General features: G+C 35.7%; 2 protein-coding genes across 8 annotated transcripts in view; one reads left to right on the top strand and one right to left on the bottom strand.

The window, feature by feature from the left end:
* LOC138332125 (lactose-binding lectin l-2-like) overlaps nucleotides 1-9,768 on the top strand; it is a 387,766-nt gene extending 377,998 nt beyond the window's left edge. For 4 of the 7 annotated variants that reach the window (XM_069280092.1, XM_069280097.1, XM_069280091.1 and 1 more), the window contains 4 exons: nucleotides 6,734-6,821; nucleotides 7,074-8,744; nucleotides 8,847-8,957; nucleotides 9,424-9,768. The gene's annotated coding sequence lies outside the window, so the exon portion shown is untranslated. Of the gene's footprint in view, nucleotides 1-6,733; nucleotides 6,847-6,887; nucleotides 7,003-7,073; nucleotides 8,745-8,846; nucleotides 8,958-9,423 lie in introns of those variants that run through there. The other 3 variants (XM_069280095.1, XM_069280094.1, XM_069280096.1) reach the window with 3 other exon arrangements.
* Nucleotides 9,769-10,020: 252 nt separating this feature from the next.
* Nucleotides 10,021-15,620, bottom strand: part of LOC138332124 (N-alpha-acetyltransferase 25, NatB auxiliary subunit-like) — a 30,535-nt gene continuing 24,935 nt past the window's right edge. Inside the window, 1 exon segment of the mRNA XM_069280090.1 lies at nucleotides 10,021-15,564. Within this exon segment, the coding sequence (XP_069136191.1) occupies nucleotides 15,442-15,564 (123 nt within the window). The 3' untranslated portion in view covers nucleotides 10,021-15,441.

Here is a 15,620-nt window from a genome sequence, read left to right on the forward strand (position 1 = left end):
TGATTTGTTGGACCCTCACACAAACCGTTGCTCTCGGCCTTCGGCCTCGTGGAACAGTTTATTTTCGGGTCCAACAAATCATCTGTTACCCTCAACCCCAGTCAACAACTGTATATTGATGTCCTTGGGAAATGTGAAGTCAAATTCACATGGATCTGAGAATTAGTTACAGTTTACATGTATATCAATATGGACCCATCAGTGCCAATAGACCAGTTTTGGACATTTTAGGGGTCTAGAACAACCATTTAGGACAACTTTCGGTAAAAGATGGCGACGCCCATGGTAACACGCTTCAGCGTAATCAGTTGGCGATAAGAGGTATTTCTTCTTCGATCACATCTATATCTGCTGCACATGGGTTATAGATGATGGTTTCTTGGCTTTTGTATGTGAATTTCAACTAAAAATGTGTGACAAGGTGTATTCTTTTTGATTATATCTATAGTCGCTCTTTTTGTATTGGCGGTGTACGGTCAAACAGTTGGCCTTAGCTCAAAAGGCCCCAGTGAAAACAGTTCCGATTAAGATTACACACTACGGTTCTGTTTCTAGTAAAATTCAAGAAACAAATTACGGCTTTGTTGTTTATTCATTTTTCAACTGTTTGCGCTGTATAGTTCAAAGTATTGCTGTATGAAATTACATGTAGATATCTGTATATGTAAATAAAACATTAGAAAGTATAACGATCAATTAACGGTTATCGTGTATATCATGTTTTCTTTTTTTCATATCATTATCTTTAAATACTAAATCTTAATGTCTAGAATTGTTTTTTTTCTATACGGTACGGTAGAAATAATTATAAGCATAGATTTATTTATCACATTGTGGCTGATTGGAAGAGATCAAGTGAACAAGTTTACAAACTTTCACACATCTCTCTAAAAATCTTCCCTTCCAGTTAATATATAGAGAAAGTATGGGTTAAATATTATCAGACGTTTTCATATGTGGATACATTTGTATGAAGGATAGGGATATTGTACCTTAGGATCACAAAATGTTGTAAAATTCGAGGCTTGCCCGACGGTAAAACACGTGTATCCCTATCCTTCATATCCACGCATGCAAATCCCGTTGTTGGTATCTTTTAAAGTAAATCCAGTCTAGTTTGTGAAAAATATTGTTAAAATTGTACCAAGAACACAGTAATTACATCACGCTTCATTGCATGGGTAGCCATTCAATACAATCTCCGGCGACAGTGTAAGTGTAAGTGTATTGCCTTAGACCAACCAGTATTAAACGTGTAGATATCGGAGAAAAAGTGTATTTGTTTGTTCATTACGTATCCCTATTATGAAACTGATTTCCGATAATATGTTATGTCTTCAAATTTCTTGTAGTAACGCTGCATTTTAGTTCTTCGATTTTTACAGATAGATACAATCATTAGCTCTGACAAAGAGTTATTGTAAACTAGGAGAAACTTATAATCCTTAAATGCAATTGACCTTGTGTGTCATTAACACATGAGATAACTTTTCTAGAACTAATCAAAGAGACGCAAATTAGTTACCACTTTATGTTTAGTTTTGTGTGACTAAAAAGTCAGATAACTAAACAGATCTCTGTGTACAAGTACAATCCTTTGAGCGGGACGCGTGGTAGAACGGACTTATGTAACACATAAATAAATAAACAAAAACTTAAACGACCCATCCCTCAATAAGAAAAATGTTATCTTATGTGTTAATGCAACGTCATTTAAGGATTTTACAAATATAACGTTCTCTTATTTGCGATCATTCCTTGCCAGTGTTAATGATTGCATCTATAAAAATCGAAGATCTAAAATGTCGCGTTATCACAAGAAATTTGAAGACATAACAACTATCGGACACCAGTTTAATAAAAGGGATACGTAATGAACATAAAAAAATACACTTTTTCTTTGACCCATATACTTTCTCTATCTAATGACTGCAAGGGAAGATTTTTAGAGATTTGTGCGATTTATAACTTGTTCCCTTGATCCCTTCCACTCAGCCAAAATGTGATAAAATACAAAATATATTTATGCTTATAATTATTACTACCGTACCGACAAAAAAAACCCAATTCTTGTCATTTTAAGAAATTAATATGAAAAAAGAATTGATGTAATACACAATAGTCATTAATTCATCTTTATACTTTCATACATCAATACTTTGAACAATACAACCTAAACAGTTGAAAAACGAATAAACATCAAAGCCGTAATTTGTTTCTCGAATTTTAATAGAAACAGAACCGTTGTGTGTATTTTATTTTCACAGGGGCCTTTTCGACTGAACACCGCAATAAATAGAGCGACTGTATCTTAATAAAAAAAGGAGCCACCTTATCCAATTCCTAGTTGTCATTTATATACAAGAGCAAAGAAATCTTAACCCATGCACATTAGATATTACGGTGGCTGGGAGCGGACATGAAATAAATAAAATTATTGCGTGGGAACGAAATACTATTGCGTTCGAACGAAATATTATTGCGTGGGAACGAAATACTATTGCGTTCGAACGAAATATTATTGCGTGGGAACGAAATATTATTTCGTTCGAACGAAATATTATTGCGTGGATCAACCAAAGCGGGTGACGTCACACACAAAATGTGGAGAAGTTATTGTTTATGTGACGCAACACATGAATTAATAATATAACTACGTTATATCAAGTAGTTATATCAATTTGGTGCTGCATGTATCGATAAATCGGAATATTTATCGATATCAATTAATGATAATAACAACGTGAATATGTTATATCACTAAATAAACAAGAGGCCCAAGGGGCCTGTATCGCTCACCTGGTTTGTAATGCCATGTAATGTTCTAAATATAAGTTCATTGTTTCTTTTCTGAAAGAATTTGAATATTTACCTCTAATTCCCCTATTGGGCCCCACTCTTTCTGCTCCAGGGGGTCAAAGCCAAAATTTATACGAATTCAGTTAACCTCAAGGATGTTTCTGGCCAAATTTGGTTACAATCCATGCAGAACTCTAGGACAAGTAGCGATTTATAGGATTTACCTCTATTACCCCTATTGGGCCCCGCCCCTCCTGCCCCAGGAGGGTCAGGGTCACCATTTATGCAAAATCTGATCCCCTTCCCCTAAGGAAGTTTCTGGCCAAATTTGGTTGCAATCCATGTAAAACTCTAGGACAAGTAGCGATTTATAGGAATTACCTCTATTACCCCTATTGGGCCCTGCCCTTCCTGCCCCAGGGGGGTCAGGGCCACCATTTATGCAAAATCTGTTCCCTTCCCCTTAGGATGTTTCTGGCCAAATTTGGTTACAATCCATGCAGAACTCTAGGACAAGTAGCGATTTTTAGGATTTACCTCTATTTCTCCTATTGCCCCTCCCCCCTTCCTGCCCCCAGGGGGGTCAGAGCCAAAATTTATACAAGTTTTGTTTCCCTTCCCCAAAGGATGTTTGTGGCCAAATTTGGTTACAATCAATGCAGAACTCTAGGACAAGTAGCGATTTATATGATTTACCTCTATTTCCCCTATTGGGCCTGCCCCTCCATACCCCCGGGGGGTCAGAGCCTAAATTTATACAAGTTCTGTTCCCCTTCCCCCAAGGATGTTTCTGGCCAAATTTGGTTACAATCCATCCAGAACTCTAGGACAAGTAGCGATTTATAGTATTTACTTCTATTTCCCCTATTGGGCCTCGCCCCTCCTGCCCCCGGGGGTCAGAGCTAAAATTTATACAAGTTAGGTTCCCTTCCCCCAAGGATGTTTCTGGCCAAATTTGGTTACAATCAATCCATCCAGAACTCTAGGACAAGTAGCGATTTATAGGATTTACCTTTATTTCCTCTATTAGGCCCCGCCCCTCCTGCCCCAGGGGGGTAAGGGTCACCATTTATGCAAGATCTGATCCCCTTCCCCTAAGGAAGTTTCTGGCCAAATTTGGTTGCAATCCATGCAGAACTCTAGGACAAGTAGCAATTTATAGGATTTACCTCTATTGGGCCCCGCCCCTCCTGCCCCAGGGGGGTCAGGGTCATCATTTATGCAAAATCTGATCCCCTTCTCCTAAGGAAGTTTCTGGCCAAATTTGGTTGCAATCCATGCAGAAATCTAGGACAAGTAGCGATTTATAGGATTTACCTCTATTACCCCTATTGGGCCCCGCCCCTCCTGCCCCAGGGGGGTCAGGGTCACCATTTATGCAAAATCTGATCCCCTTCCCTAAGGAAGTTTCTGGCCAAATTTGGTTGCAATCCATGCAGAACTCTAGGACAAGTAGCGATTTATAGGATTTACCTCTATTATCCCTATTGGGCCCCGCCCCTCCTGCCCCAGGGGGGTCAGGGTCACCATTTATGCAAAATCTGATCCCCTTCCCCTAAGGAAGTTTCTGGCCAAATTTGGTTGCAATCCATGCAGAACTCTAGGACAAGTAGCAATTTATAGGATTTACCTCTATTGGGCCCCGCCCCTCCTGCCCCAGGGGGGTCAGGGTCATCATTTATGCAAAATCTGATCCCGTGTCCTAAGGAAGTTTCTGGCCAAATTTGGTTGCAATCCATGCAGAACTCTAGGACAAGTAGCGATTTATAGGATTTACCTCTATTACCCCTATTGGGCCCCGCCCCTCCTGCCCCAGGGGGGTCAGGGTCACCATTTATGCAAAATCTGATCCCCTTCCCTTAAGGAAGTTTCTGGCCAAATTTGGTTGCAATCCATGCAGAACTCTAGGACAAGTAGCGATTTATAGGATTTACCTCTATTACCCCTATTGGGCCCCGCCCCTCCTGCCCCAGGAGGGTCAGGGTCACCATTTATGCAAAATCTGATCCCCTTCCCCTAAGGAAGTTTCTGGCCAAATTTGGTTGCAATCCATGTAAAACTCTAGGACAAGTAGCGATTTATAGGATTTACCTCTATTACCCCTATTGGGCCCCGCCCCTCCTGCTCCAGGGGAGTCAGGGTCACCATTTATGCAAAATCTGATCCCCTTCCCCGAAGGAAGTTTTTGGCCAAATTTGGTTGCAATCCATCTAGAACTCTAGGACAAGTAGCGATTTATAGGATTTACCTCTATTACCCCTATTGGGCCCCGCCCCTCCTGCCCCAGGAGGGTCAGGGTCACCATTTATGCAAAATTTGATCCCCTTCCCCTAAGGAAGTTTCTGGCCAAATTTGGTTGCAATCCATGCAGAACTCTAGGACAAGTAGCGATTTATAGGATTTACCTCTATTACCCCTATTGGGCCCCGCCCCTCCTGCCCCAGGGGGGTCAGGGTCACCATTTATGCAAAATCTGATCCCCTTCCCCTAAGGAAGTTTCTGGCCAAATTTGGTTGCAATCCATGCAGAACTCTAGGACAAGTAGCGTATTTATAGGATTTACCTCTATTACCCCTATTGGGTCCCGCCCCTCCTGCCCCAGGGGGGTCAGGGTCACCATTTATGCAAAATCTGATCCCCTTCCCCTAAGGAAGTTTCTGGCCAAATTTGGTTGCAATCCATGCAGAACTCTAGGACAAGTAGCGATTTATAGGATTTACCTCTATTACACCTATTGGGCCCCGCCCCTCCTGCTCCAGGGGAGTCAGGGTCACCATTTATGCAAAATCTGATCCCCTTCCCCGAAGGAAGTTTCTGACCAAATTTTGTTGAAATCCATGCCGTACTTTATGACAAGTAGCGATTTAAAGGAATTGTTGACGGACGGACGACGGACGGACGGACGGACGGACGGACGACGGACGGACGGACGGACGGACGGACGGACGGACGGACGGACGGACTACGGACGACAAACGCCGCGCCATGGAAATGGCTCACCGGCCCTTAGGGCCAGGTGAGCTAAAAACGATGTCACAAAAGAAATTAACGATGTCACTAATAAAAAATAACGATGTCATTAGATAAATTAATGGTGTCATTAGATAAATCAATGATATCATTAGATAAATTAATGATGTCAGTAGATAAATAAATGGTGTCATTAGATAGATTAATGATGTCATTAGATAAATTAATGATGTCATTAGATAAATTAATGGTGTCATTAGATAAATTAATGGTGTCATTAGATAGATTAATGATGTCATTAGATAAATTAATGATGTCATTAGATCAATTAATGGTGTCATTAGATAGATTAATGATGTCATTAGATAAATTAATGATGTCATTAGATCAATTAATGATGTCAGTAGATACCTTAATGATGTCAGTAGATAAATTAATGTCTCGATTTATTGATATTACTAATTCCAGGAATTATCGAAATCATTAATTGGAATTATTGATATTATTCAGTCGAATAATTTTGCATTTTACAGATAATTTTCAAAACCTTTTTTGTGCTTTCAGGACAAATTACGTTATGTCTAAGTATGGGGCAAAGTTATAAATCCCTATTTGTAAACTTCCAAGAGATATCTAAAAAAGAAAGGAAAACAAATATGTTCTCGAAAATAGGTTTCACACGCGTCATCGAAAAACGTTCGCCATGTTGATCAACCTAAGTCACTCTTCAGCGTGTAGGAGAGTAACAGCCTTAACGAAAACATGTCTGTCTGTCTGTATTTCCAACAGAGGTTTAAACATTAAAAATCATCTTCGAGTATCAACAAAGGCTATACAAGAAATACAAATGTGCCATGTACTCTCATCTGCTTGAATTCTTTTTCCAGACTTATTTTACTGTCTCTTTGTGAAGAAACATTATTTTACTATCAAAATGCTCAAATCATTGTTTTCCTTTTTTCAGAATGAATGCCTCAACCATGACAGCAACCTTGTAAAGATAGAAACAGCTGCAGAAAATTCCTGGCTGAAAATTAACCATAGCCTATTAGGTATCCAGATTAATAAATATTACGTGTTTACCTTATATCAGTGCCCAATACCGAAACGTCTAAAAGATATTGTAACGGCCAATCAGAAGTGACACAGCAAAAGGCAGCATCATTTAGAATCTATAAGTCGTCATATTTGATATTCTTCTTTCGTGCAACATTCTTTTGGTAAAAATACCTAATATCTAATATACTTTCGATAAAATCATGGGGTTTATTATTATCATTTTTGTTGAGTTACTATTTGACAAGGAAGTCCATGGATCGGAGCGTACAGAAATACCCGATCTGTCTGGTTTTGGGTGTCAGACAACTCGATAGTAACATACACCGACTGGATTCCGGGTCAACCTAACGATGCTAATGGTAATGAAGATTGTGTTCATATCTATGATCACGGCTGGAACGATCAGCTCTGTACAATCTTTTTGCCATATTTTTGTGAAAAAGAAGGTTAGTACAAAATGGAAATTCCGACATATTTCTACATTCTGTAAATAAACTGTTAACTCTATTTCATTGATTACTTCAGTATTTACATACACGATGTCATTCAATAATACAGTAAATGCAGTTCAGATAAATTTGCATACTGCATTATAAAATATTTAATAAGAGAACATTTAAAAATAATAACATTGATATTAACACCAATATCTCTCTCAGTTATAGTTTGTGATTAAACAGATCATAAAAGAATTCTGGTAATTCCGATTATGTAATGATACGTTGTTCATTATTGTGATTATGTTGTTTACCTCGTTATCACTATATGTTTACATTACTAACCACTTGTCATGTGACTATGTTGAGTATTTGGTTATTTTACATTACTAACCACTTGTCATGTGACTATGTTGAGTATTTCGTTATTTTACATTACTAACCACTTGTCATGTGACTATGTTGAGTATTTGGTTATTTTACATTACTAACCACTTGTCATGTGACTATGTTGAGTATTTGGTTATTTTACATTACATGACCATGTACAGGGAGTGCTCTCTGTTCATGTCCCGCTCTAACATTACCGCCAAGCTTATAGATTATCCTATTAAAGATAATGAGGTGTTTATATTTTCATTTCGTTTGTTTTATGAAATATTATGAATGTATGCATCATATTTACATTTGTTTTATTCAAGTAACGATTGATGTACATGTTATACTGTAATGAATAAAAGAAAGATACCAAATAAATATTAATTTGTGTTTATATCATATTAATCAATTATGAACTATAAATATAAGGTTTATCTTATTGTCTCTCGACCTTAGAATGGTTTGTTTCTTTTTATGTTTGTTTTGATTTATGAAATGTTATGAATATCTGTCATCAATATTTAATTTGTTTCACTTTATATAGATACACCGGTATTCATAAAAACTATGGTACTTTACTGCATTAAATTATAAAAAATATATTTGTGTTCCTGACATAATAGTCAACCTTAGATCATGCAACGCTATCGATGATATCTATCAACAAAATGCTGCAAAATGTTTGTCATTCAAACACATAGAAATCAAGGTTAAGTTTTATTGCCGGTTTTGATTGTCTAAACTATAAGTAAGTTGATTTCAGTAGGAACCTACTGAGGTAAGTAAGGATCAAAATTATTTTTACCAGTTGATATGAAACTATTTTCTTATTTAATGTTTATTCTTTCTTGTGACTTTCTGAATATCGAGATGATCTTACAATAATCGTTATACTTGTCGGATAAAATGTTCATATCAGGAAATAACTTAATATAAATCATGCGTATTCAAATTAATAGATAAAAGACTTATTTAATATATGTCCGATTATTTAATATTTCGAAATAATTAGTTATCTAACTTGTTTACAGAGTGACAGTTAAATGGAATCGACGTGCAACAGCGAAAACAAAAAGCATTGGAGTTTCGAGCATCGAATGGGTAAGTAAGTAAAACAGATCATCTAGCCACATGACTGATTAGGTTTCAGTTTACATGAAACAGTTTAGTACTATTGTTGTTTTTTTTTTTTATCAATTCTAGTGTTCGATACCTCGTAAAAGATGACTGAACAGCTCATGCTGATAACGGGGCGAGTATTCCATCTGCTTGTACGATGTCTACCCTAGTTACTCATGACCAAAGTTGTGAGTGGTGTGTATATATATTTATTTTCATCTATCAAAATAGTTTTTATTTACTTAATTCATAGTGCAAAGTTCTAATATTTTCATATTATCAATATGTGAATTATCAAAATAATTAACTTAAAGAATTTTTGAAGAAAAAGAAAGTTTTTTCAATCCAACACAGGCGTCATGTGTCAGAATCTTGTGTCACAGACTTGAGATGTAAGGCATGTACCGTGTACCAATATAGGTCATTCCGGTCTTATACAAAACTAGGTCTAGGTCAAGCTTCGATCTCAAACTAAAGCAGGCTATGTGGTCTTCATTACTAAAATACTTATAACCACCGCTAATATAAGAACGTTTACATGTAAATTATCGAATGGTTTTAACTTTTGCTCTTAGAATATGCTTTAATAACACAGTATACCAATCACAAATGGTTCTAGATTATTCAAAGTTAGTTTTAACATTTTCCGTTTATTTTTCAGTATATCAAACATTACAGTGGAAATATTTTGGATTTGTCAATGAATACAGGGCACGTGCTGTAATCGACAACTAACCGTGATTGGTGGTACAATATAGAGTAAGAACATGAAGATATGCTATTGCTGTCTCACTGTTCAAATAGAGTGAAATGTGAAATGAAATCTGTGGAAATTCCTGACATGAGGAATCCATTCTTTATGGGCTTTTAAAACATCTGTGTTGTTTTCTAGACCTTGAGCATGTTTTTGTAAGTCGCCTGTCGATAACATTAGCAAACGTCCATGTACATCAGCCAGGGAAATTGAAGGTTTAAGCGGTGGTGGAAAGCCAGAATTCTCAGTGAATTAGTACTTGGCAACTGCCCCTTGAGGGTTTTATACTCGCTACCCAAGGACGTCAGGACACTATGGTAAACAGACGAGAACCTATACACATTATGTGATGAGTTTAATGACTATTATACCATACGATACCATAAATGGCGCTCGAATCTTCTAGACACTTCTAGATTCTCTAAGTGGGTTTTTTTTCAATAAAATATCTCCAACTCGATTGAATTTTGTTTGCAACAAAACAATGATAAAATTACAAAAGTGTATTCTTCAAAGCAAGTTTATTTTTCATGCACACTAGAAGTTCCATAGAATACAGACTAGTGTTAAATGGTTTTTGTCCATAATACAGTCCATAATACAGTCCAATCCGTACATAACAATACTTACAAATTTATATATAAAAGTAGAATGACGCACACCATACATACCAATCATAAAACTTCTACAACAAATCTCTCTCTGTTACCATTTGTTTATAATGTTCTTATTTATGTACATTGTAAATCTGTAATCTTCAGATTAAACTTTTCAAAAAGGTAAACCATGGTTATCCTATATTATCCTTACAACATGCTTAGCTATACAATATCTGGATTTCAACATGGAATAATGAATAAATTAGTCTTAACATTGAATTTTCTTTTTGATATACTGAATGATGGGTGTAGCCAATTCTTATCTTAACCCCCCCCCCTCTATTTATAATATGGGAGGTGTATTGATATACAAAACAGAATAAGAAACACAAACCTGACTAAACATTTTCTTGGCATAATCCAAAAATTAAAAAAATAATCTTAAAAGCATTCTTTTAAGATATTTTTATCAATATCATTTGACACGAAATAATTAAAAATGACACAACTGGTGAGTTTTTCTCATGTTACAGATCTTAATTTATGTGTGAACCTAAATTTAACAATTCATTTTCTTTATCAAAAGCTGTTGTGTTATGATGACCAATAAAATATACACATTGCACACTAATGATTGTGTCACAAATTTACAGATACCTCAACAAGCATTTAATTCATTCAGACAAGCCAGAAGTTTCATTCACTTTGACAGACGGCTATTAAACGTTTTAATGATAATCAGACAAGCAAGAAGTTTCATTCACTTTGACAGACGGCTATTAAACGTTTTAATGATAATCATCTTTATCTTTAAACACAACTCTACAGAACTGTAAGAACTTGTCCATGATTTCTTGTTTTATAAACTCTACAGAACTGTAAGAACTATGATTTCTTGTTTTATAACCTTTACAGAACTGTAAGAACTTGTCCATGATTTCTTGTTTTATAAACTTTACAGAACTGTAAGAACTTGTCCATGATTTCTTGTTTTATAAACTTTACAGAACTGTAAGAACTTGTCCATGATTTCTTGTTTTATAAACTTTACAGAACTGTAAGAACTTGTCCATGATTTCTTGTTTTATAAACTTTACAGAACTGTAAGAACTTGTCCATGATTTCTTGTTTTATAAACACAAAGTAAATAACAGAAGGACAGGTATAACCAATGGGATAGCACTCTCACTAATACTTATATATAGTAAATAAACATCAACCAACAGTAGCACACAGGAAGCAGAATATCACAGTTAAGGACTTATTTCTTATGTTTACCCGAGAACAACAGAATAGGTATTTTTGTATTAATTTTGTGTACACTTTGTTCTGCAACAATTCCACACTTAGGGTTATTTAAACATGCATATTAACTCAATTAAAAACCGCACCTTATTAACCGAGATCACAAGTGGACTGTTATACACGATCACTTTTGGAGACCATACCAGTTCTACATCTATGATAGGCTCTAAATACTAGTACTACAAACTGACACGCCCTCAAGTTTTTGAGAGAGAAAAACTGGCGCTTAAAGATGCTCCACTGCTAACACTTAACACCATTACCACCATTGAAATGTTTGAGCTTCTAATTTTATTTGAAGTTAAAAATATAAAAAATTCTTAATTGCATCCCGAAAAAATTGCGTAGCACTCTACCTTATATGGAATGAAGTACTATATGAGCATGCACCAAAGGCAAAATAAATTATTTTATATTATTTTTTGTGTTAATTAAACATATCTATATAGATGATTTAACATCAATTATTGTTCAAATGATGAATATCACTTATGCTCTGTCGGCGGTGGAGCATCTTTAAGTCAAAATTAAGTCACCTCGAGCTCATTATCTAAGTATATATCAAAATTCCAGACTTAGACTGCTTTTTACAAGTTATTTTGTGAAATTGGGGCATGGGCCTACATTTTGTATTGTGACCAAGATAGTAGTTTATCTATACAATGTTATGGTTCTTATTTACTGATATATTCAATGACCAATACACCAGTTCATAGAAAGAAGGCGCGCCTGATGTACATAAATGCCAGTTTATTTATGGACCTCCACAAGAACCACGATAATTGATGGCCAAAAATCTATACTCACTTACACATACTTGTTAACCAAAATATGTGGTCCAAGATACTGAATTATAAAATAAGACACACTAGCCCTAAATCCATGGTCGTCACCATACCCTGTTTGTATGTATACAAATTCACAAAGATATATCAGTACCCAGATCCTAGGTTATAGCTACAGGACATACCTAAATCAATATTTGTCACTGCTCCTTACTTATATGTCTAAGTATATATGCATATTTACCGAGATCTATAAGGACGAAGGTACAGAACGGTTTAGATTACATATACAGGACGCACCATTTCTGAATCCATAGTCGTCCCAATGTTAACACAGTCACTGTGGTTCTACAGTACCTATTTACAGAGAGTGACAAGGATGATGGTATAAATTGAGGAAAGTCTGTCTTAGTACACAGTTACAGAGGGGCAGGGGTAACATACAGGGAACCCTGGTATAAGATATGTTACTTAGTGTGTCATGGCCGAGTGGTTTATTCCTCCATGGGTATAACATCCAGTGTCACACTAAATCAACAGTATCAGTGACAGTGGACTAAAAATACAGTTTATATATGTCCATCAGTAACGTGAGCAGGTACTGTAAAGTCAGGTTATATTCATCAATAATTCATCAAACTCAACAGAGTAAGTTGAGTAAAATTCATCAAACCATCACATTTAACGAAGTATGTTATAAAGTACTGCTTCTAAATTCAATTTTGACAACATTACAAAGCACTGTTGGCGAACAAATAACATTCCATATTACAAAGGTTAAAATTGTAAATCTACAAAACACATTATCTTTGTCACCCAGTAACTTAAGTTTATTTTAGTAAGTACAAAAACATGTTTTAGGGGGGCAAATGTTATCATTCTTACTCTATAATGTCTTAAATATATTGGATTAACATAGAAAAAATGCAACAACAAAAAACAACTCTGAATTCATGTTTTTTTTAACTGTTCAAAACTGCACGGCTAAAATGATGTTTGTTTCATATTGATAGGAATATTAACCATTTACATTGTATCCATATAGATATGAATGTATACACTGTGTACCCTTTCTGCTGTAAGTATTTATACATTCCATTGATTCAGGGGAGGAAAATCAATATATGTTACATGTAAGAAAATTATGCCACTTAAATCTGATGATATTTATCTCCATTCTTATCAATACTTTAGAAAATGTCTGTCAATACTTATTGCTCACCTAAATATAATTTGATTTTGCTGATAACCTTTGTGATTCATAATTATTGTAAACCCTTTTTGCCTTTTAATGACCCTAACAAATAATGCTCACAAATATTAGCTGTTGTTAAAGTTACCATGAGAACAGGAGAACCAAATCTTCTTCCTTCATCCTTATCTGGTTTTCCTTATGTTCAACATTACTTCTAATGATTGGTTGAGAGCTATAGAGTGATACTTATATTAACTCCATTCATGATATAAATTGAAATATTTTAAAGTCTATATCCCCGATATAAATAATTTATAGCCAATCCACATTTCACGAGATAAATAACACTCTAATTAGTCTTAACACACATAAACATTAATAAAAGCCTATACACTCTCTGAACACAGAAACATAATAACCAAATACAGGTAAACCTTGTGATCTCAAAATGGTGTAACCAAAAGTCCAGATTTATACAAACTAAAGTGAATCCTTGTAATATAATTATTACCTTTAAGCTGGCAGAACCATGGTAAATCTACTGATAATTACAGCTAAGGCTACTTTAACACATAGGGAAACATTTCACTGGTACTGACAAATATTCCAAATTGAAAAGGGTGATCGAGTCAACATACATATTTTAGTGATAATCTTATTAAAGCCTTTTCGCACAAGGAATGCTGCTGAAAATTTTACTAATTGGCTTTACTATATATTGTGGATATAACCAATACATATGTTGATTGTGTGAATTCCTAACCTTTCACAGATTGTGCCACCATGTGTTCACAGTATGAGACTTTAAATTAAGCGATTTCAACTGGACATGTACTGTAAACATGGATCTTTTCGACATTGTTTAATTTCACGTTTGGCATACGTAAAACATTCACTGTGTTGTTATATTCGCGATTGATACACTTTTAGACTTTTAACAACAGAGTTGATACATGTACAAAATTATTATGTGTGAGGGAAATTTTCATGATCAAGCGACTTAAACGGTAGCGTAAATTTCCCAAACACGTAAATTTCTACCTTTACAGTATTACATTGGTAAGTGGTTCTCAATCAACCTCACTGGGATTAATCACAGTCTCAACTACTCTTACAGAGATACACAATCATCGTAGATCTTATACAGAGATCAGAAGTTAACAGTCTAAATACACTGTCATAATTACATATCTTACCACATACTGTTATATTTATACTGCAGAATGTCAATAGACACTCTCATATTTATACAGAGCTATGTTAATACTTCATTCACCCATTAAATTTCACTGATCTAGTCTTTGATGTAGAAAAATCTAAATGTGACTTCAGAGGCGAATGAGTTAATTATCTATTATGTTGACAATCATTGAATGACTGTTTGCCAGAAACTTTGATCCAAGTGAAATAAGACACAAATGGCCCTCCTGCTACACAACTAGGGAGTCCCATGTAGAAACATATAAAGGTTACCTTCGACAGGTAAACAGTGAACAATGACGGTAAAAATGGCTGGTATTGAACTATGGTGTAGACAAATATAAACATAATCTTTTACAAGATTCTCAAGTCAATGGAAAGAGATCTGAGCATGTATCAACACTATACACAGGCCCACTGTAACTTCGGAAACACAGGCCCACTGTAACTTCAGGATACACAGGCCCACTGTAACTTCAGGATACACAGACCCACTGTAACTTCAGGATACACAGACCCACTGTAACTTCAGGATACACAGACCCACTGTAACTTCAGGATACACAGACCCACTGTAACTTCAGGATACACAGACCCACTGTAACTTCAGGATACACAGACCCACTGTAACTTCAGGATACACAGACCCACTGTAACTTCAGGATACACAGACCCACTGTAACTTCAGGATACACATGCCCACTGTAACTTCAGGATACACAGGGCCACTGTAACGTCAGTCAGGATACACAGGCCCACTGTAACTTCCCCTGGCAGTATATTGGCGTTGTCCGATTGTCCTCTGTATACATTAGCTTTATATATATATTTATTATGCATATCACAGTCGTAATGTACCAAGGTACTGCATTTTGTTGTGGAGAAATTCCGTTACTTCTCTTGCCGATACCTGGTAGCTGTTCTCCACCTTAGACCACATTTCCTTCTCAATAGCACTGTCCTCCTGTAAAACAAAGCATATCTTAGATCAATCTACATATCATATACTGTTAACATACA

Source organism: Argopecten irradians, chromosome 9, assembly GCF_041381155.1.
Source record: "Argopecten irradians isolate NY chromosome 9, Ai_NY, whole genome shotgun sequence".
Classification (NCBI taxonomy): Eukaryota; Metazoa; Mollusca; class Bivalvia; order Pectinida; family Pectinidae; genus Argopecten; species Argopecten irradians.